This window comes from Aulonocara sp. 'chitande type north' Nkhata Bay, linkage group LG6 (genome assembly GCF_057382095.1).
Source record: "Aulonocara sp. 'chitande type north' Nkhata Bay isolate Kocher_YH1m ecotype deep benthic linkage group LG6, A_spYH_male_GT1.1, whole genome shotgun sequence".
Classification (NCBI taxonomy): Eukaryota; Metazoa; Chordata; class Actinopteri; order Cichliformes; family Cichlidae; genus Aulonocara; species Aulonocara sp. 'chitande type north' Nkhata Bay.
Window position 1 is genome coordinate 9,097,908 of NC_141349.1, and position 14,079 is coordinate 9,111,986.

At 41.3% G+C, this 14,079-nt stretch overlaps 2 protein-coding genes across 2 annotated transcripts; one reads left to right on the forward strand and one right to left on the reverse strand.

Moving 5' to 3' along the window:
- The first annotated feature begins 6,710 nt into the window (after positions 1–6,710).
- On the forward strand, positions 6,711–10,332 carry lgals2b (galectin 2b). Its single transcript, XM_086297480.1, has 4 exons — positions 6,711–6,805; positions 8,218–8,291; positions 8,430–8,589; positions 9,919–10,332. Exons 1-4 carry the CDS (start codon positions 6,803–6,805, stop codon positions 10,063–10,065), a joined length of 384 nt encoding a protein of 127 aa, XP_086153606.1. The 5' UTR covers positions 6,711–6,802; the 3' UTR covers positions 10,066–10,332.
- A 1,670-nt stretch (positions 10,333–12,002) lies between these two features.
- On the reverse strand, positions 12,003–13,076 carry uts2r4 (urotensin-2 receptor 4). Its single transcript, XM_086297481.1, has one exon. The coding sequence runs from the start codon at positions 13,074–13,076 to the stop codon at positions 12,003–12,005; it is 1,074 nt and encodes a 357-aa protein (XP_086153607.1).
- Positions 13,077–14,079: the final 1,003 nt, after the last annotated feature.

A 14,079-nucleotide genomic window follows, 5' to 3' on the forward strand; every position in this document is an offset into this window, starting at 1 on the left:
ACACATCCACTATTAACACAGACTCTCCCCAGTGTCTGTGTCTGATGAGCTCAAGCAGGTACTGAGAGTCTGGTGTGGGGACGTTCAATGAGTCCACATAATCTTGTGTCAAAAAGCAGTTCAAAAGAGGGTAAAAAAAAGTATACAGCTGTCAATAAATATACGGATATTTAATAAAGTAGTTAAAGTCATCATGCATCCTATTCGCTCGTGTTATGCGCTCTAATTATATGCGCTCTAAATAAAGAAAGGCTTTTATTTATTTATTTTGAAAACTTCGAATTCGTCAGTGTCACCAATCTGCTGCAAGCTGACAGAAATGTAAAGGGGGCACATGGCGGTAATCGAGGTGGGAAAAGGGGTGGGGGTTGGGTTCGGTGTTCTGGATAACTGTTTTTGTCATGTAATTGGATTGCACTTTGTCAGGTCTCTACCCTAAGACCTGAACAACTTGGGTGTCCCATCTGAAGGCTAAGCTTCTGCTGATCTAGCTTTTAGGGTCACTGAGACACACAAACCCCCTGACCTCATTAAAAACAAAACAACAAGTATTAACAATTGCTAACAATTCTCTTTAGTTGAGCTCTAATCTGAGAGGCTGTTAACTTGCGATTTCTGCGGCCTGTGATTCAGATGATTTTATCCTCAGCAGCAGAGGTGACTCTTGGTCTTCCCTTCCTTGGGTGTCCTCATGTGAGCACTTGATGGTTTTTGCGACTGCACATTGAAAGATTTAGCAGTTTTGTGGACTGACTGACCTTCAGTTCTTACAGTAATGATGGACTGTTGTTTCTCTTTACTCAGCTGATCGGTTCTTTCCATAATATGAATTCTAACAGTTGTCACATAGGACTGTCAGCTGGGTACCAACCTGACTGCTGCACAACACAACTGATGGTCCCAACCTCATTAAGAAGGCAAGAAATTGCACAAGTGAACAAGGCACACCTGTGATGTGAAAACCACTTCAGGTGACGACATCATGAAGCTCAGTGAGAGAACACCAAGGGTTTGCAGTAGAGATGGCACAATACCACTTTTTAATGTCCGATACCAATATCATAAATTTGGATATCTGCCGATACCGATATGAATCCGATATAGCGTATTTTGTAATCAATAAAACTGTTTTTTATAAATATCTTGCAGCATTTTGTATAAGGTCATACTCAAGTTTTTAAAAACAAGAGACTGAAGCTATTCTGTTATACCTGTATGCAAAAAATACACTCCACCCAAAACATTTTATAGTTCAGCAACACTGATCAATCTAATAAATTTAAACCTACACCATCCTCCCTATTCTGGTATTTTAAATAGTACTTACCTACCTAACTAATAGGGTTGCCAACTCCCAGAAAAAATATTAGGAAACCATCCCCCGCCCTCAATGGATGTAATCAACTTTAATTTAATGCAAGTGTAAAACAAATGCACAGAAATCAATTATTTTTCTGCAATAATTAAATAGATTCAACATCTTTCTTCAACAGAATTGCAGATTGCACAGACGGTACCTTCCCAAAAGAAAAAGTACTATAGCTTACTAGGGTGTATATTAGACTTATTTATTTACTATATGCAACAATGGATTTCTATACATTTAATCAGATGACCACTTTTGTTGTAAGATTCAGATAATTATTCATTCAAAGTTTTTAAATGACATAACAAAGAAAAATATTTCTTTGTGTCCTCCTTTCCCTGGTAATGCCCAACCTGGCCCCCGACAAAACTTTGCTAGAGCCGCCCCTGCACAGTTACCAGCTGTCAGCTATGTAGAAAAGGATCCTGGTGTTATTTGTCTCTCAGAAACGGTTCATAACTTCCCTTCAACTCATTCATGTCACCTAAAAGGTAAACCTGTTTCTCCATCACCTGTTCAGCTCTGATGATTTAGTAAGGACATCTCCTGGTTTCATCTTCACGTTTCCCTTTCACCACATGTCCAAACGGATATCATTACCAGCAGCTTCTACAGCCGTGGCTCCAGCAAACATCAGCTGATACTAGAAATTAATGTTAAATATATTCTAACAACAGCTTATCACGCTTAAGCATGCTGCCTCTAATCAGAATACAGACGAAGCAGTTACGACATTGTCTCTCAATACAGAGACTGAGCACACATCTACGACTACATCCATGATTTTGCCAGTCTGGGTTTCCTCTTCCAACAACCCAGGAATAGAAAGGCTTGTCTATGCTCTGCTTTACACCCAGAGGGACACTGTGTTTATTGATGAAGATGTTAGTCGTAGCTTGACAACCAAGACCCATCCTGTAAGGCTAAAGCTAACCACCATGATCGGAAAGGACACAGTAACACACAGTGAAAGAGTCTCGGGTCTCAGAGTGCGTGGCTATACCTCCACAAATCACATTGCTCTCCCTCCTGCCTATACCAAAGACTGCATACCAGCGAATCGAAGGCACATTCCTACCAGTGAAACGGCGAGGCATTGGAATCATCTCAAAGCAATAGCAGATGATATTCCGCCACATTTAGACTGTGAAGTTGGTCTTCTAATAGGTTATAACTGCTCACAGGCACTAGTACCAAGACAGGTCATCCTAGGAAGAGATAATGAACCTTATGCAGTCCGCACAGACCTAGGATGGAGCATCATAGGCTGCTCACCACCTCACCTTGAATCTCCTCCTGTCGCCAACATATGCCATAGAGTAACTGTCAAAGAGCTTCCTCCAGTGACGCCATCCGATGCCATTAAAGTACTTGAGTCTGACTTTAAGGACATCAGCAAGGACAGCAGAACAGTGTCTCAAGATGACATCCTCTTCCTCAATATGCTAAAGGAAAGCATTTACATGAACGCCCATGGTCACTATGAGATGCCTCTCCCTTTTAAAGAGAGACCCTACCTTCCCAACAACAAGCAGTTAGCTATCATCCGGCTCAACCATCTCAAACGAAAGCTGCTGAACAACAAGAACTACAAGACTCACTACGTAACGTTTTTGAATGAGGTAATTAAAAACAATGATGCTGAAGAAGTTCTCTGTGAAGAGAAGGAAGGTGAAACATGGTATATTCCACACCACGGAGTTTATCATTCCAAAAAACCAGAGAAGCTCAGAGTGGTTTTTGATTGCTCGGCTAAGTACAAGGGAACTTGCCTAAATGATCATCTCCTGTCGGGCCCAGATTTGACAAATACTCTAACTGGTGTTCTTATCAGATTTCAACAGAACCATGTTGCTCTGATGTGCGACATCGAAAGGATGTTTCATCAGTTTCATGTGCGCGAAGCGGATAGAGACTACCTACGTTTCCTGTGGTGGAAGGATGGAAACTTCAGTGTGGAGCCACAGGAATTCCGTATGAAAGTTCACCTTTTCGGTGCTGCATCTTCACCGGGATGTGCCAACTATGGGTTGAAACATCTCGCTAAGGAGAACGAGAGCCTGTTTCCTCTGGGCTCCCAATTCATTATGAGGGACTTCTATGTGGATGATGGTGTCACAAGCATAGCAGATGTAGATGAGGCTATTCAGCTTGCAAAAGAAGCCCAAAGGCTCTGTGCTATGGGTGGTCTGCGACTACACAAATTTGTGTGTAACAATGCGAAGGTGCTTGAGAGTATAGCACCATCTGAGCGTGCCACTGAAGTAAAGGCTCTTGATCTTGCCTTTAGTGATTCATCGCTGGAAAGAGCCTTAGGAATCCACTGGCACATTGAGTCAGACAGTTTCAGGTTTCATGCCCATTTGAAAGACCAACCAGAAACCAGGCGTGGTATACTATCCACTGTTGCCTCTCTTTATGATCCACTTGGGCTTATTGCTCCTTTCCTGCTAACTGGGAAAAGGGTTCTTCAAGAAATGTGTAGGCATGGTACAGGTTGGGATGACCCACTCATCAGTAAACTGCAACCAGTCTGGAGATCCTGGAAGAGTGATCTGGCAAATTTGGATAAAATCACCATACCCCGATGCTATGTACCAGCTGACTTTGGAAAGGTCACAAAGAGAGAGCTACATCACTTCTCTGATGCAAGCACGTATGGTTATGGCCAGTGCTCATATTTGAGACATGTGAATGGAAATGGAACTGTTCATTGTGCTCTGATTATGGCAAAGTCCAGAGTTGCTCCAATCAAAGCTGTGACCATCCCCAGGTTAGAACTGACTGCTGCTGTTGTATCAGTTGCAGCAAGCAATACTCTAAAGGAAGAACTGGGAATTTCAGGGATTGACGAATACTTCTGGACAGACTCCAAGGTTGTACTGGGGTACATTAACAACGAGGCACGTCGCTTCCACACATTTGTATCAAATAGGATTCAGAAAATACATCTCAGTACAACTCCTCAGCAGTGGCGATATGTTTCTACTGACAAGAATCCTGCAGACCTTGCTTCGTGAGGTTCTAGTGCAAGCAAGCTTCTGACATCGAACTGGTTTACTGGACCCAAGTTCTTATGGGAGAAAGAGGTATCACCAGAGGTAGAGGTAATCCCAGAAATCCCAGTTGGGGACCCTGAAGTTAATCAGAATCAGAATCAGAATCAGAATACTTTATTCATCCCGAGGGAAATTAGGGGTTACAGCAGGCAGCACGCTAATGGCGCATGCGCACTCACAAAGGAACCTTCTGACCAACTTTATACAAACATCACATTGGGGAGACATGTCAGAAAGGTAGGCTGATAGGAAAAAACAACGAAAAAACACTACATGAGGTAAGAGGAGGAGAAAAAAAACTCCACTCAGACTGAGCTCCTGGTGGGAGAACAGTTTGATAACAGAAAAAACACCTCAGCACAAAAGCCCTAGCCCTGTTTCCTGAGTTGCCCTGTTGTGGTGTTCCCTGAGTGCTTTCCCTTTATGACTCTACCCCCTGTGTGCCCCTCTGTGTATTCATGAGCCCTCGTCCCCTTTCGTGTTTATTCCGTGTCTCCCCTGCCTGTTATGTTGGTGTTCTACTCGTGCTCTCTCTCCTCCTGTCTGAACCTCTGTACTTCCTGTTTCGCCTCGCCCGTCTCCCCGCCAGTGTTGTGTTCACTCCTGCCATGTCTCGTGATTATTATCAGTGTCACCTGTGTTCCCCATGTGCTCCCACTCCGCTCGTTAACCCTTGGTGTATTTATGTCTGCGTCTCCCTCAGTGCTGTATCGCGTTCTCCCTCATGTTGTGTGGATCTTCCTGTGTCTACCTGCGAGTGTTGGTTTACTTTCCCCAGTTTAGTTTTGTATTTCCTGTGTTCTGCCGTGCCAGCATTAAAGCTGTGTTTCTCGAGTTCATCCCCGTGTCTGTGAGTTTTGCATTTGGGTCCTCCTCCTGCTTGCCACACAGCGATCCATGACAGTACAGTAGTTTAAGCCTATTTAACACCATATACGGTTTACACAGATAATTTTATTTCTTATATTAATGTTATTTATTTTAACTGTCATAAACAGGATGTGACAAGTGATGATAATAATAACAACTGTACTGTATTAAAACATTCACAGCAGGCGGGATATCCGGTCTTTAAGTGACGACGTATGAACCACCACACAGCACATCATTATATACCAGCTAGCCCAACTTCAGTAACCCTACAAACGTCACTGCTGTTTAGTTGTCTGTCTTCATTTATGTCAGACGTGATAGCAGAAAAGTACCTTTTAAATTTTCAGAAATACCTTAGTCAGAACATGGTGTATTATTTCATCTTAAAAATAATTTCTGGAGACTCCCCACGTACCACTAGAGGGAGCCCGTACCACAGTTTGACAATGACTGTTATACATTATTCAAAATAGTCACCCTTTGCTTTCATTACTGCTTTGCACACTCTTGGCATTCTCTCAATAAGCTCGATGAGTCACCTGAAATGGTTTTCCAACAGTCTTGAAGGAGTTCCCAGAGATGCTGAACACTTGTTGGCCCTTTTGCCTTCACTCTGCGGTCCATCTCTTCCAAACCCATCTCAATTGGTGACTATGAAGGCCAGGCCATCTGGTGCAGCACTCCATCACTTTCCTTCTTGGTCACATAGTCCTTACACAGCCTGGAAGTGTGTTTGGGGTCATTGTCCTGTTGAATATTTTATGATGATCCAACTAAATGTGAACCAGATGGGATGGCATGTGGCTGCAGGACGCTGTAGTAGCCATGGTGGTTCAGTGTGCCTTCAGTTTTGAATAAATCTCCAACAGTGTCACCAGCAAAGTACCACCACACCATCACACCTCCTCCTCTGTGCTTCACAGTGAGAACCATGCATGTAGCGACCATCCATTCACCTTTTCTGCATCACCCAAAGACACAGTGGGTGGACCAAAGATCTCAAATTTGAACTCATCAGACCAAAGCACAGATTTCCACTAGTCTAATGTCCACTCCTTGTGTTACTTAGCCCAAACAAATCTCTTCTGCTTGTTGCTTTTCCTTAGTTGTGGTTTCTTAGCAGCTATTCGACCATAAGGTACATTTTGTTAAATGAACTAACTGTTGTGGAAAGTAAAAATCACAGTGATTTAACATTAAAATCTGTTTAGAATTTGCAGATTGATGATGATTAATTTCATGAGTCTTGACACATTCCTTTCCCCTGCATAAGCTACCTCTACGAGTTTAAACTATTGGTACTGGTATCAGCAATATTGGTGCTGCATTTATCACAGTACTGCACAGCACTACTAAGTGGATTCAGTGACAGGCAGTTATTGCCATACCCTTTTTTTACAGCCCTCCTGCCCCATATAAACCGCTCACCTGCCTGCAGACTTGTCACTGGAGGCATAACCCACTGAAGATCAGACCTCAGCACAATCCACTGAACACCATCACCATGGTACGTGGACTTTCTCTGCGTGAACAATAATCTGCATCTGTTACCTTAGTTGTGGCATTATATTCTATCCTGATGTATGTGACCATTTGCTTTGATTCTGTGGCTGAACCTCATACTCTGCCGTTCCATGGTTTACTTTTCTCGTTGCATATACAGTAGTCAAATAGTCATATATTTCAAACGCATAGACTCAATATTAATGAGGCTGAGGAATAAAAAAGCTCAAAGCTTGTGTATCAACCAGTAATATTAATAGAGCGTGTTTTATAGAAGTGATGATGGCTACATATATTCTGTGAACATGCGTTTTGTATACAATAGAGAATCTCCCTTTGATTTTGATTTTGCTGAGGCTATAACCAAATTTAGGCTTTAAGTAACAGTCAAGAAAATACGTAACCCTTAAACTGATTGTGCTCACCTTACAGTTATAAGTATATAAGAGATAATTCTCGAGTCACAGCCTGGTAACAGAAGAAAAATCCTATTCTAAGATTTACCATATGTCACAGTTGAATAATCTGAATAATTCAAATCCCACAGAGGGATTAATAATGTATAGCTTGACTTAATGATCTTCCATCAAATTCCCTGTGAAGTCAGTGATAAACCAGCATGAATCTGAAATGGGTGAGCAGATTAAACCGAGGAATCTGTGGGTGGAGGACTGGAATATAGGGTCCAGCATGATGAACTTCTCGTTTGCCCATCAGGTGATGCCCAGCACATAAATAGGAAGATTAGATGAAAAGAAGAACAGTTTATTGCTTTATTGATCAGGTGAACAGGTTCACTGACTTTGTTAAACATTGTTTAAATGTCATGTTGGGTTTCTCATTTGTATACATGTGAAATCGATCTTTAAACACATAAAATCAATTTAGCCTTACTTCATTTCTCTGTTTGTATAATTGTTAATGGGCACATATTGTACAAAGACATGCTAGACATGACTAGTGTCTGAAGAGCTATAGATCACTGTGTGGGTGTTTTTTTTTTTTTTTTTATGGCGACCACGTCAGTGAACAAATACGACACCTTCCTGTTTTGTTAATTTTACAACCGTGGGTACATTGTTTTACCTCGGTTGATCATCAACTGCTAAGATAAGACAAGCGCTAATCATCAGTTTGCTCATGGCAGTTCCGCTGTCTCAAACCATCATGTAGATAGTTCCTAAAATTTAATAAATAAAACTGATAGACCAGATCTATACACACTTCTACAAGGAAGAGTTTTATCATCCAAGAATGAGCATGAGTACTGAAATCTTCCTATTATTATTATTATCATTATTTCATCCTGTCTTCCTTCTAAGAAGCAAACTAAAGTTCCCACCAAAAAGCTCTGAAAGAATGCAAGAATTGGTTTATCTTTCAATGTGTCTATTCCTATGTCGCTTTCCTTTACAGAAAATCCAGGATATGTCAATCAAGCAGGGCTTGGAGTTAAAAGTCCGTGTCAAGCCTGGTGAGAGTGGTGACAGGTGAGACCTTCTCCTAAGATGTTCATGCTGAGAGTGTCCTGTCCATTTCACACAGCAAAGTCGATTTAGTTATCTGTCAGGAAGCAGCGAGTCGAGTTCATGTTCCTTCCTCTCCTCTCCATCCCGCATCTGTTGCAGTTTTGCCATCAACATCGGTCATGATCGTGAGAACATCGCCATGCACCTCAACCCCCGGTTAGACTCCAACACCATCGTCTTCAACTCTTTATCCGGGGGTAGCTGGGGTGACGAGATCCACGAATCAAACTTCCCTTTCAGACGTGGAGAAGAATGCAAGGTTTGTATGAAGACGTGTGGCGTCTGAAAAATGTAGTCACCAACACACAATACACTCTGAAGAGGTTCGAATGGTTTAAGAAGCAAGGCTTTTACACACTGACATAACCAGTTTAACATCAATGCAAATGCTAAAACACAGTTCTCCAGACGACAGAGAACAAAGTCATCTGTGTTACTGGACTGAGTGCCAATTTCACAATATAAATGAAAGCTCATAAAAGTTACAACGTCTCAATTGTGTATATCAGTCAGATGATAACGTTAACTAAGACAGGGCCTTGATTTGCTGATCCTTTGATTTATAACATCTTTGCATGTCACTCTATGGGCAAGGTTTTATAGCTGATAGCTTTAAAAAATGTAATTGTACTCTTAGACACACACACACACACACCTGCTGCACTTTAATTTAAAGAGTATTCAGGTAAAGCACACCCTGGGTAAATGAACTGCATTTCCAAGCTGTTATCATTTCTTTGACTATCAGGGTGTAATTAATGGGTTTGGTGCCTGCGCTGTAAGCTGCTAGGTCAACGGGTAATCACGACAGGCTTTATGGGCCCATAAAAGTTAATAGCTGTTGAGAAAGATTGCCCCAGATGTTTCTGGAGGAGGATTTTCTGTCGAAACTGCAGCTTTCTTACAGTTGTGTAACAATGAAATTCAAGGAACTGTTTACTTTCTTGGAAGGGGATCTGCTTGAAGTACTTATCTATAGTCAGTGAATCATCTGTAGTAGATAGCTGCATGCATGGCCACGTTTGGGAGAGGCAGGAGTTAAAGCATCTAACTGCAGTATACTGTGGACAGAGTCAGAAGCAAATGATATAATATCAGCATCTGATTTGTTTTGTTTTTTAATTTGAAGATTCTTACTGTTTTAGCTTGCCTTCAGCCATGTACACAACCGGAGATGGTTGGCGCTGTTAAACAGAGGCGGCCAGAGTGCCAGGCGGCATGGACACCCAAGACTGTAAATGCGATAACTCAAGAAAGGGTCGATATAGGTGTATACCATAGGTGTATCTACAAGGAGGCTGAGGGGTAGCACTTGTGTCCACATGTATTTTTAAAATCTGCTTGGATGACACACACAGTCGTGCTCATGTCACCTAGTTGATCCTTGATATGATATTGATATTTATAACCTGGGTTTTTGTTTTTTTAATAGATGGCTAAAATAAATTTGCAGTTGACTGCATCCACAGCAGCTTAGGTTCTGTCCGTGTCTGAGCCCAAGCTTCAAAAAAACAAAGGTATCCTTTTAACCAAACGATAAATGTCATTCACCTCTTTTTCTCCCTCTTGCTTTTTCTTACTTCTTCAGTTTTACATCAACTTCAACAACGAGGAATTTTACATCAAGCTTCCTGACGGCAGCATGATTACCTTCCCCAACCGCCTGGGTGATGTCAAGTACAAGTACTTCGATGTGAGCGGTGATGCGAGAATCATCGGCCTCAAGCTGAAGTAGAGGCTGACCTCTTCTTAAGCCCCAACCCTTCACCTCTCTACGTTTTGCTTGTTGCTAAAACATTCTCATGTTTTTCAATAGCTGAAATTAGGCTTGACTGCTAATATGAAATCTGAAAAGTAACTCTGGAAATGTCAACTGCTTTAGATTGCTGATGTTGTAATTAGAGGAAATGACCTTAAGATGGAGCCCCGGCACATCTTACCTCACTATGGTTGGAGGACAGCTCAGCAAAGCTGGATTTGTTAATAAAACCCTAAAAGAAAAGAGTCTTCTTCATTTACTTCCTCTGAAATACGAAACACCACATGTAATTTACACCTACATGTTCTAAAACATATTTCAGACCTGTTTCAGGGTTTAATTTTTATATCATTGTAACGTACAAGAGTAAAAGCAGTGGGTGTTTAAAAACACTAAAAGAAGATGCCAACGCATTTTTGTCAATGTCTGTAATTCAAAAGCAGAATTATTATTTTTGCCTCTTTTTTTAAAGTTATGCAAAGTTTAAAAAAGAGGGAGAAAAAAGAAAACCCAGAATTGTATTGGTCATTATCTTTAATATGTGATGAGGAAATAGGTTAAAAAAAAGAATAAAGGTCGACATGGAAAAGGAGGTGAGGTGGGAGATGTAGCACACACTTATACAGACAATTTACAGGAGGACTCAAAAGACAAGCGTCTGGAGGCTGAGGAATGTGGCACAGTGCAACGACATTTCATAGATAGAGATGAAAAGTATTTGTCTGTAAAGCTGTTGGCAAATTGGGCCATTACAAAAATATGAAAACAGTTCTCATTCACTTTTCTATTGTTTTGTTTTTACAGCAGTTTCACTTTAATTGTTACACAGTAAAAATATGTGAAAATACGGTACCAACTTTTTCCATTATTGTAAACTACACATTGTATTTGATCAATTACAGAAACTGTGGATAATGTATATAAAGAGTATTTATGATTTTTTAAAATGGATAAGGTACTGCAGAACATTTTCTGGTCATTTTCTTGTGTTCAGTATTTTGTCCAAAAAAAAGGCCTTCAAAACTTTTCTGTTTTGTACTAAACTGCCAATTCAAATACTTTTTAGATAAAATACTCACATTTCAACCTCTATATCAGTAAATCATAGATGTCTATCTGCTCAACAGAACATAACAAATAGAAAGATAATGAACACAGTGAATTCTAGTCAGTTTAGTCCATGCCTCTCTGCACTTATAATTTTATTCATTATTTAACATTTGAGATATCTCATGTAATTTGGTACAAAATGAACAAAGTTGATAAGATGATTCGTCCTAACCTGATTCGTCAGACTGAGGAAATGTAAATGGAGTCAGAACCATGTTTGTCATTGTGATTGAAATGCATTTGATTCAGCTAAATGTCTAGTTTATTAAATGCATTCAGTCAAGTTTGGTTAATTCAGCTAATTCTACTTTCTCAAAACCCACAAAACCTTAACAAGACTAGTTAACTCTCTCTTTAAGACAGGAGAGGAAGTTAGGTTTTAGCTGGGTCAACTCAATGTAGATAATAAAAAATGGCCTCTCTGAATCAAAACATATTATGACTGGACAGTTTAGTATTATTAACCTTTATTTAACCAGGAAAAGTCCCATTGAGATTAAAAACCTCTTTTTCAAGGGAGTCCTGGCCAAGAGGCGACAACATGTTAAAATTACAAAGTTACATACATGTTATAAGTAACAATTACATTTTAAAAAACATTTTTCTCTGGCTCTCTCAATTTGGACTTAAAAGCATTTAATGAAATAAGATATGCTATCTTCCAGTCTTTTTGCATCATGTTCCATGTAAAAGGGGCAGCATAAGTAAAAGCCCTCTTTCCCAGTTCAGTTCTGGCAAATGGAACATTGATCAGAAGAAGATCGCTTGAACGCAGGCTATAAGTAACAGTTAATGCTAATTCACTAAAAGTCCTGCAGTGGGGTTGTCACAGCTGACCCGGGATCAGCCCTGCTGGATCCTGATGACTGTCCTTTCTGTGCTAAATAATCTTTGTAGTTCCGAGTCAGTAGAGTGTAGAGAAATGGATTTATACAGCTGTTTCCATACGTGAGACATGTGACAAAGAAATTTACATAATTATGAGCAGCTGGAGACAAAGCTTTGAGGGACTCTGGAGAGAACAGTTTGGCTAACTGCCATCCCCAAAAAGGCAAGAAGCAAGTCCAGTAAGCTACCACAATGCTAAAGATCATTGATACGACTTTTTGTTTGAGTCGTGTCCTTCTGGCAGAGTGGCTGCTACCCCCTAAGTTAGCCTGTGCTACCCAGTAGCGCCTAGCTAGCCCTGCATACAGTCCAACAATTACCAATCCAGGGACTAAAACACTGGTGAAAAACAGGGCAATGATATAAGCCTTGAAGGCCTCAGGGGTCCAGGTTGGATAGCAGATTCTCTTGACTGAACCAGCCACAGTGGGTTTGCCCTCCCTGAGTCGGATCATCACCATCATGGGAAGCGTTAGCAGAAAAGATAACCCCCAAATAATTCCTGACACTAGCCGTCGGTTGCGGGACGAGGTCTTGTGTGCACTGAAGGGTTTAGCCACAGCACGATACCGTTCCAAGCTCATAACACCCAAAATGAAGACACTGGCATGCATGGTGAGGAGGTCGAGACTCAGTAGGATGCGACATCCGGCCTCACCAAACAGCCAGTCGTGGGCAAAGTAGGTGCAGACTACAAAAGGGATGGTGCAGAGGTACAGCAGGTCAGCCAGAGCTAAATTAATGATGTAAACGTACATAGAACCTGTGCGTCGCAAAGCAGCTGAGCGTGTAACAATAAGTGTGTATGTGTTGCCGGACATGCCCACGACACACATGATAATCAGTGTAGTACCAAGCAGGAATGTCACCCACAAGCCACCACTACCTCCAGCACCAGTACCACTCCCTTGGGACTCGTCAGCTCCTGTCCCTGGGCTCAATCCAAGACCCAGCTGGGGAGTTAAGGTGGCATTAAAAGTGCAGTTCATTTTGAGTTCATGCAGTTCAGTGCAGTTCAGAGAGGTCAGAGGTCAGGCTACAAAACTGAGGAGCCAGTTTACACAAGATTATTGACTCTTACCTCACAGGAAAGGTTTCATCTCTGTGGAAACATTACAGTGTGAGGTGAACTGCAGAAAGAAGATGCCAGTGGACATTACAGTCAAATATTTCTGTTAAAATGAAACATTCAACACAGTTCCTTCCAACTTGTAGTGCTTATTCCCAAATAAGTTCGTGATCAATAAAGACTCCAGCAAAGATTTAAGTCATATGAACACCCCAGACTTAAGAGATGTTTTCAGTTGGGCGTAGAACTTAAGCAGATCCAAGCTGGGTCATTTAAGAGCAGTGGGGAGCAGCACTGCCTTTTAGCTGGACAAACTGTGCTCAAAGTCCCTGATAGAAAGTCCCTCCTGTGCTAAGATGTGCTTGAGAAGGCTTAACTGGCTGACACCTCCAGAGCAGTCTCCACAGCAGGGCAAAAAAATAATCCTTTCTCCTATATTAGCATAGAGTGCTGTGTGGCTCTTAAAAATAAAAGTTGCTTTGCTTGTGCAAAGAAAGATTCACTCAGCAGCTTTAGTACATCCATTCACATTCTCCATGTTTTTGGTCTTCTATGTTTCTGTCCTAATGTGGATTGACATACAGAGCTTTAAGATATCCTTTGTTTTATCCAAGTCATCCATATTTTTTCTGCATAGCTCTTCCAGACCTCTGCGGATCCACTTGGTGACAGATGAAGCTTCAGTTTCTCCCTGAAAATTGAGCCCACCCTTATCTCCAAGTTTTGATACTGCTGTGCTGTGTCTTTGAAGTTGCAGGGTTGCACTTCTCTCCTCCCGTCTCTCCTCAGTGCTCCCTCATTCTCACCACGGTGAAAAAATAGCAGGGACCTATAGATTCATGTGGTATTCGTCGTGGGCCTCAACCTCCAGTCTGTGTAGTGAGGGTGTAGTTACACAGTAACCAAACCTCATCAATGTTTAG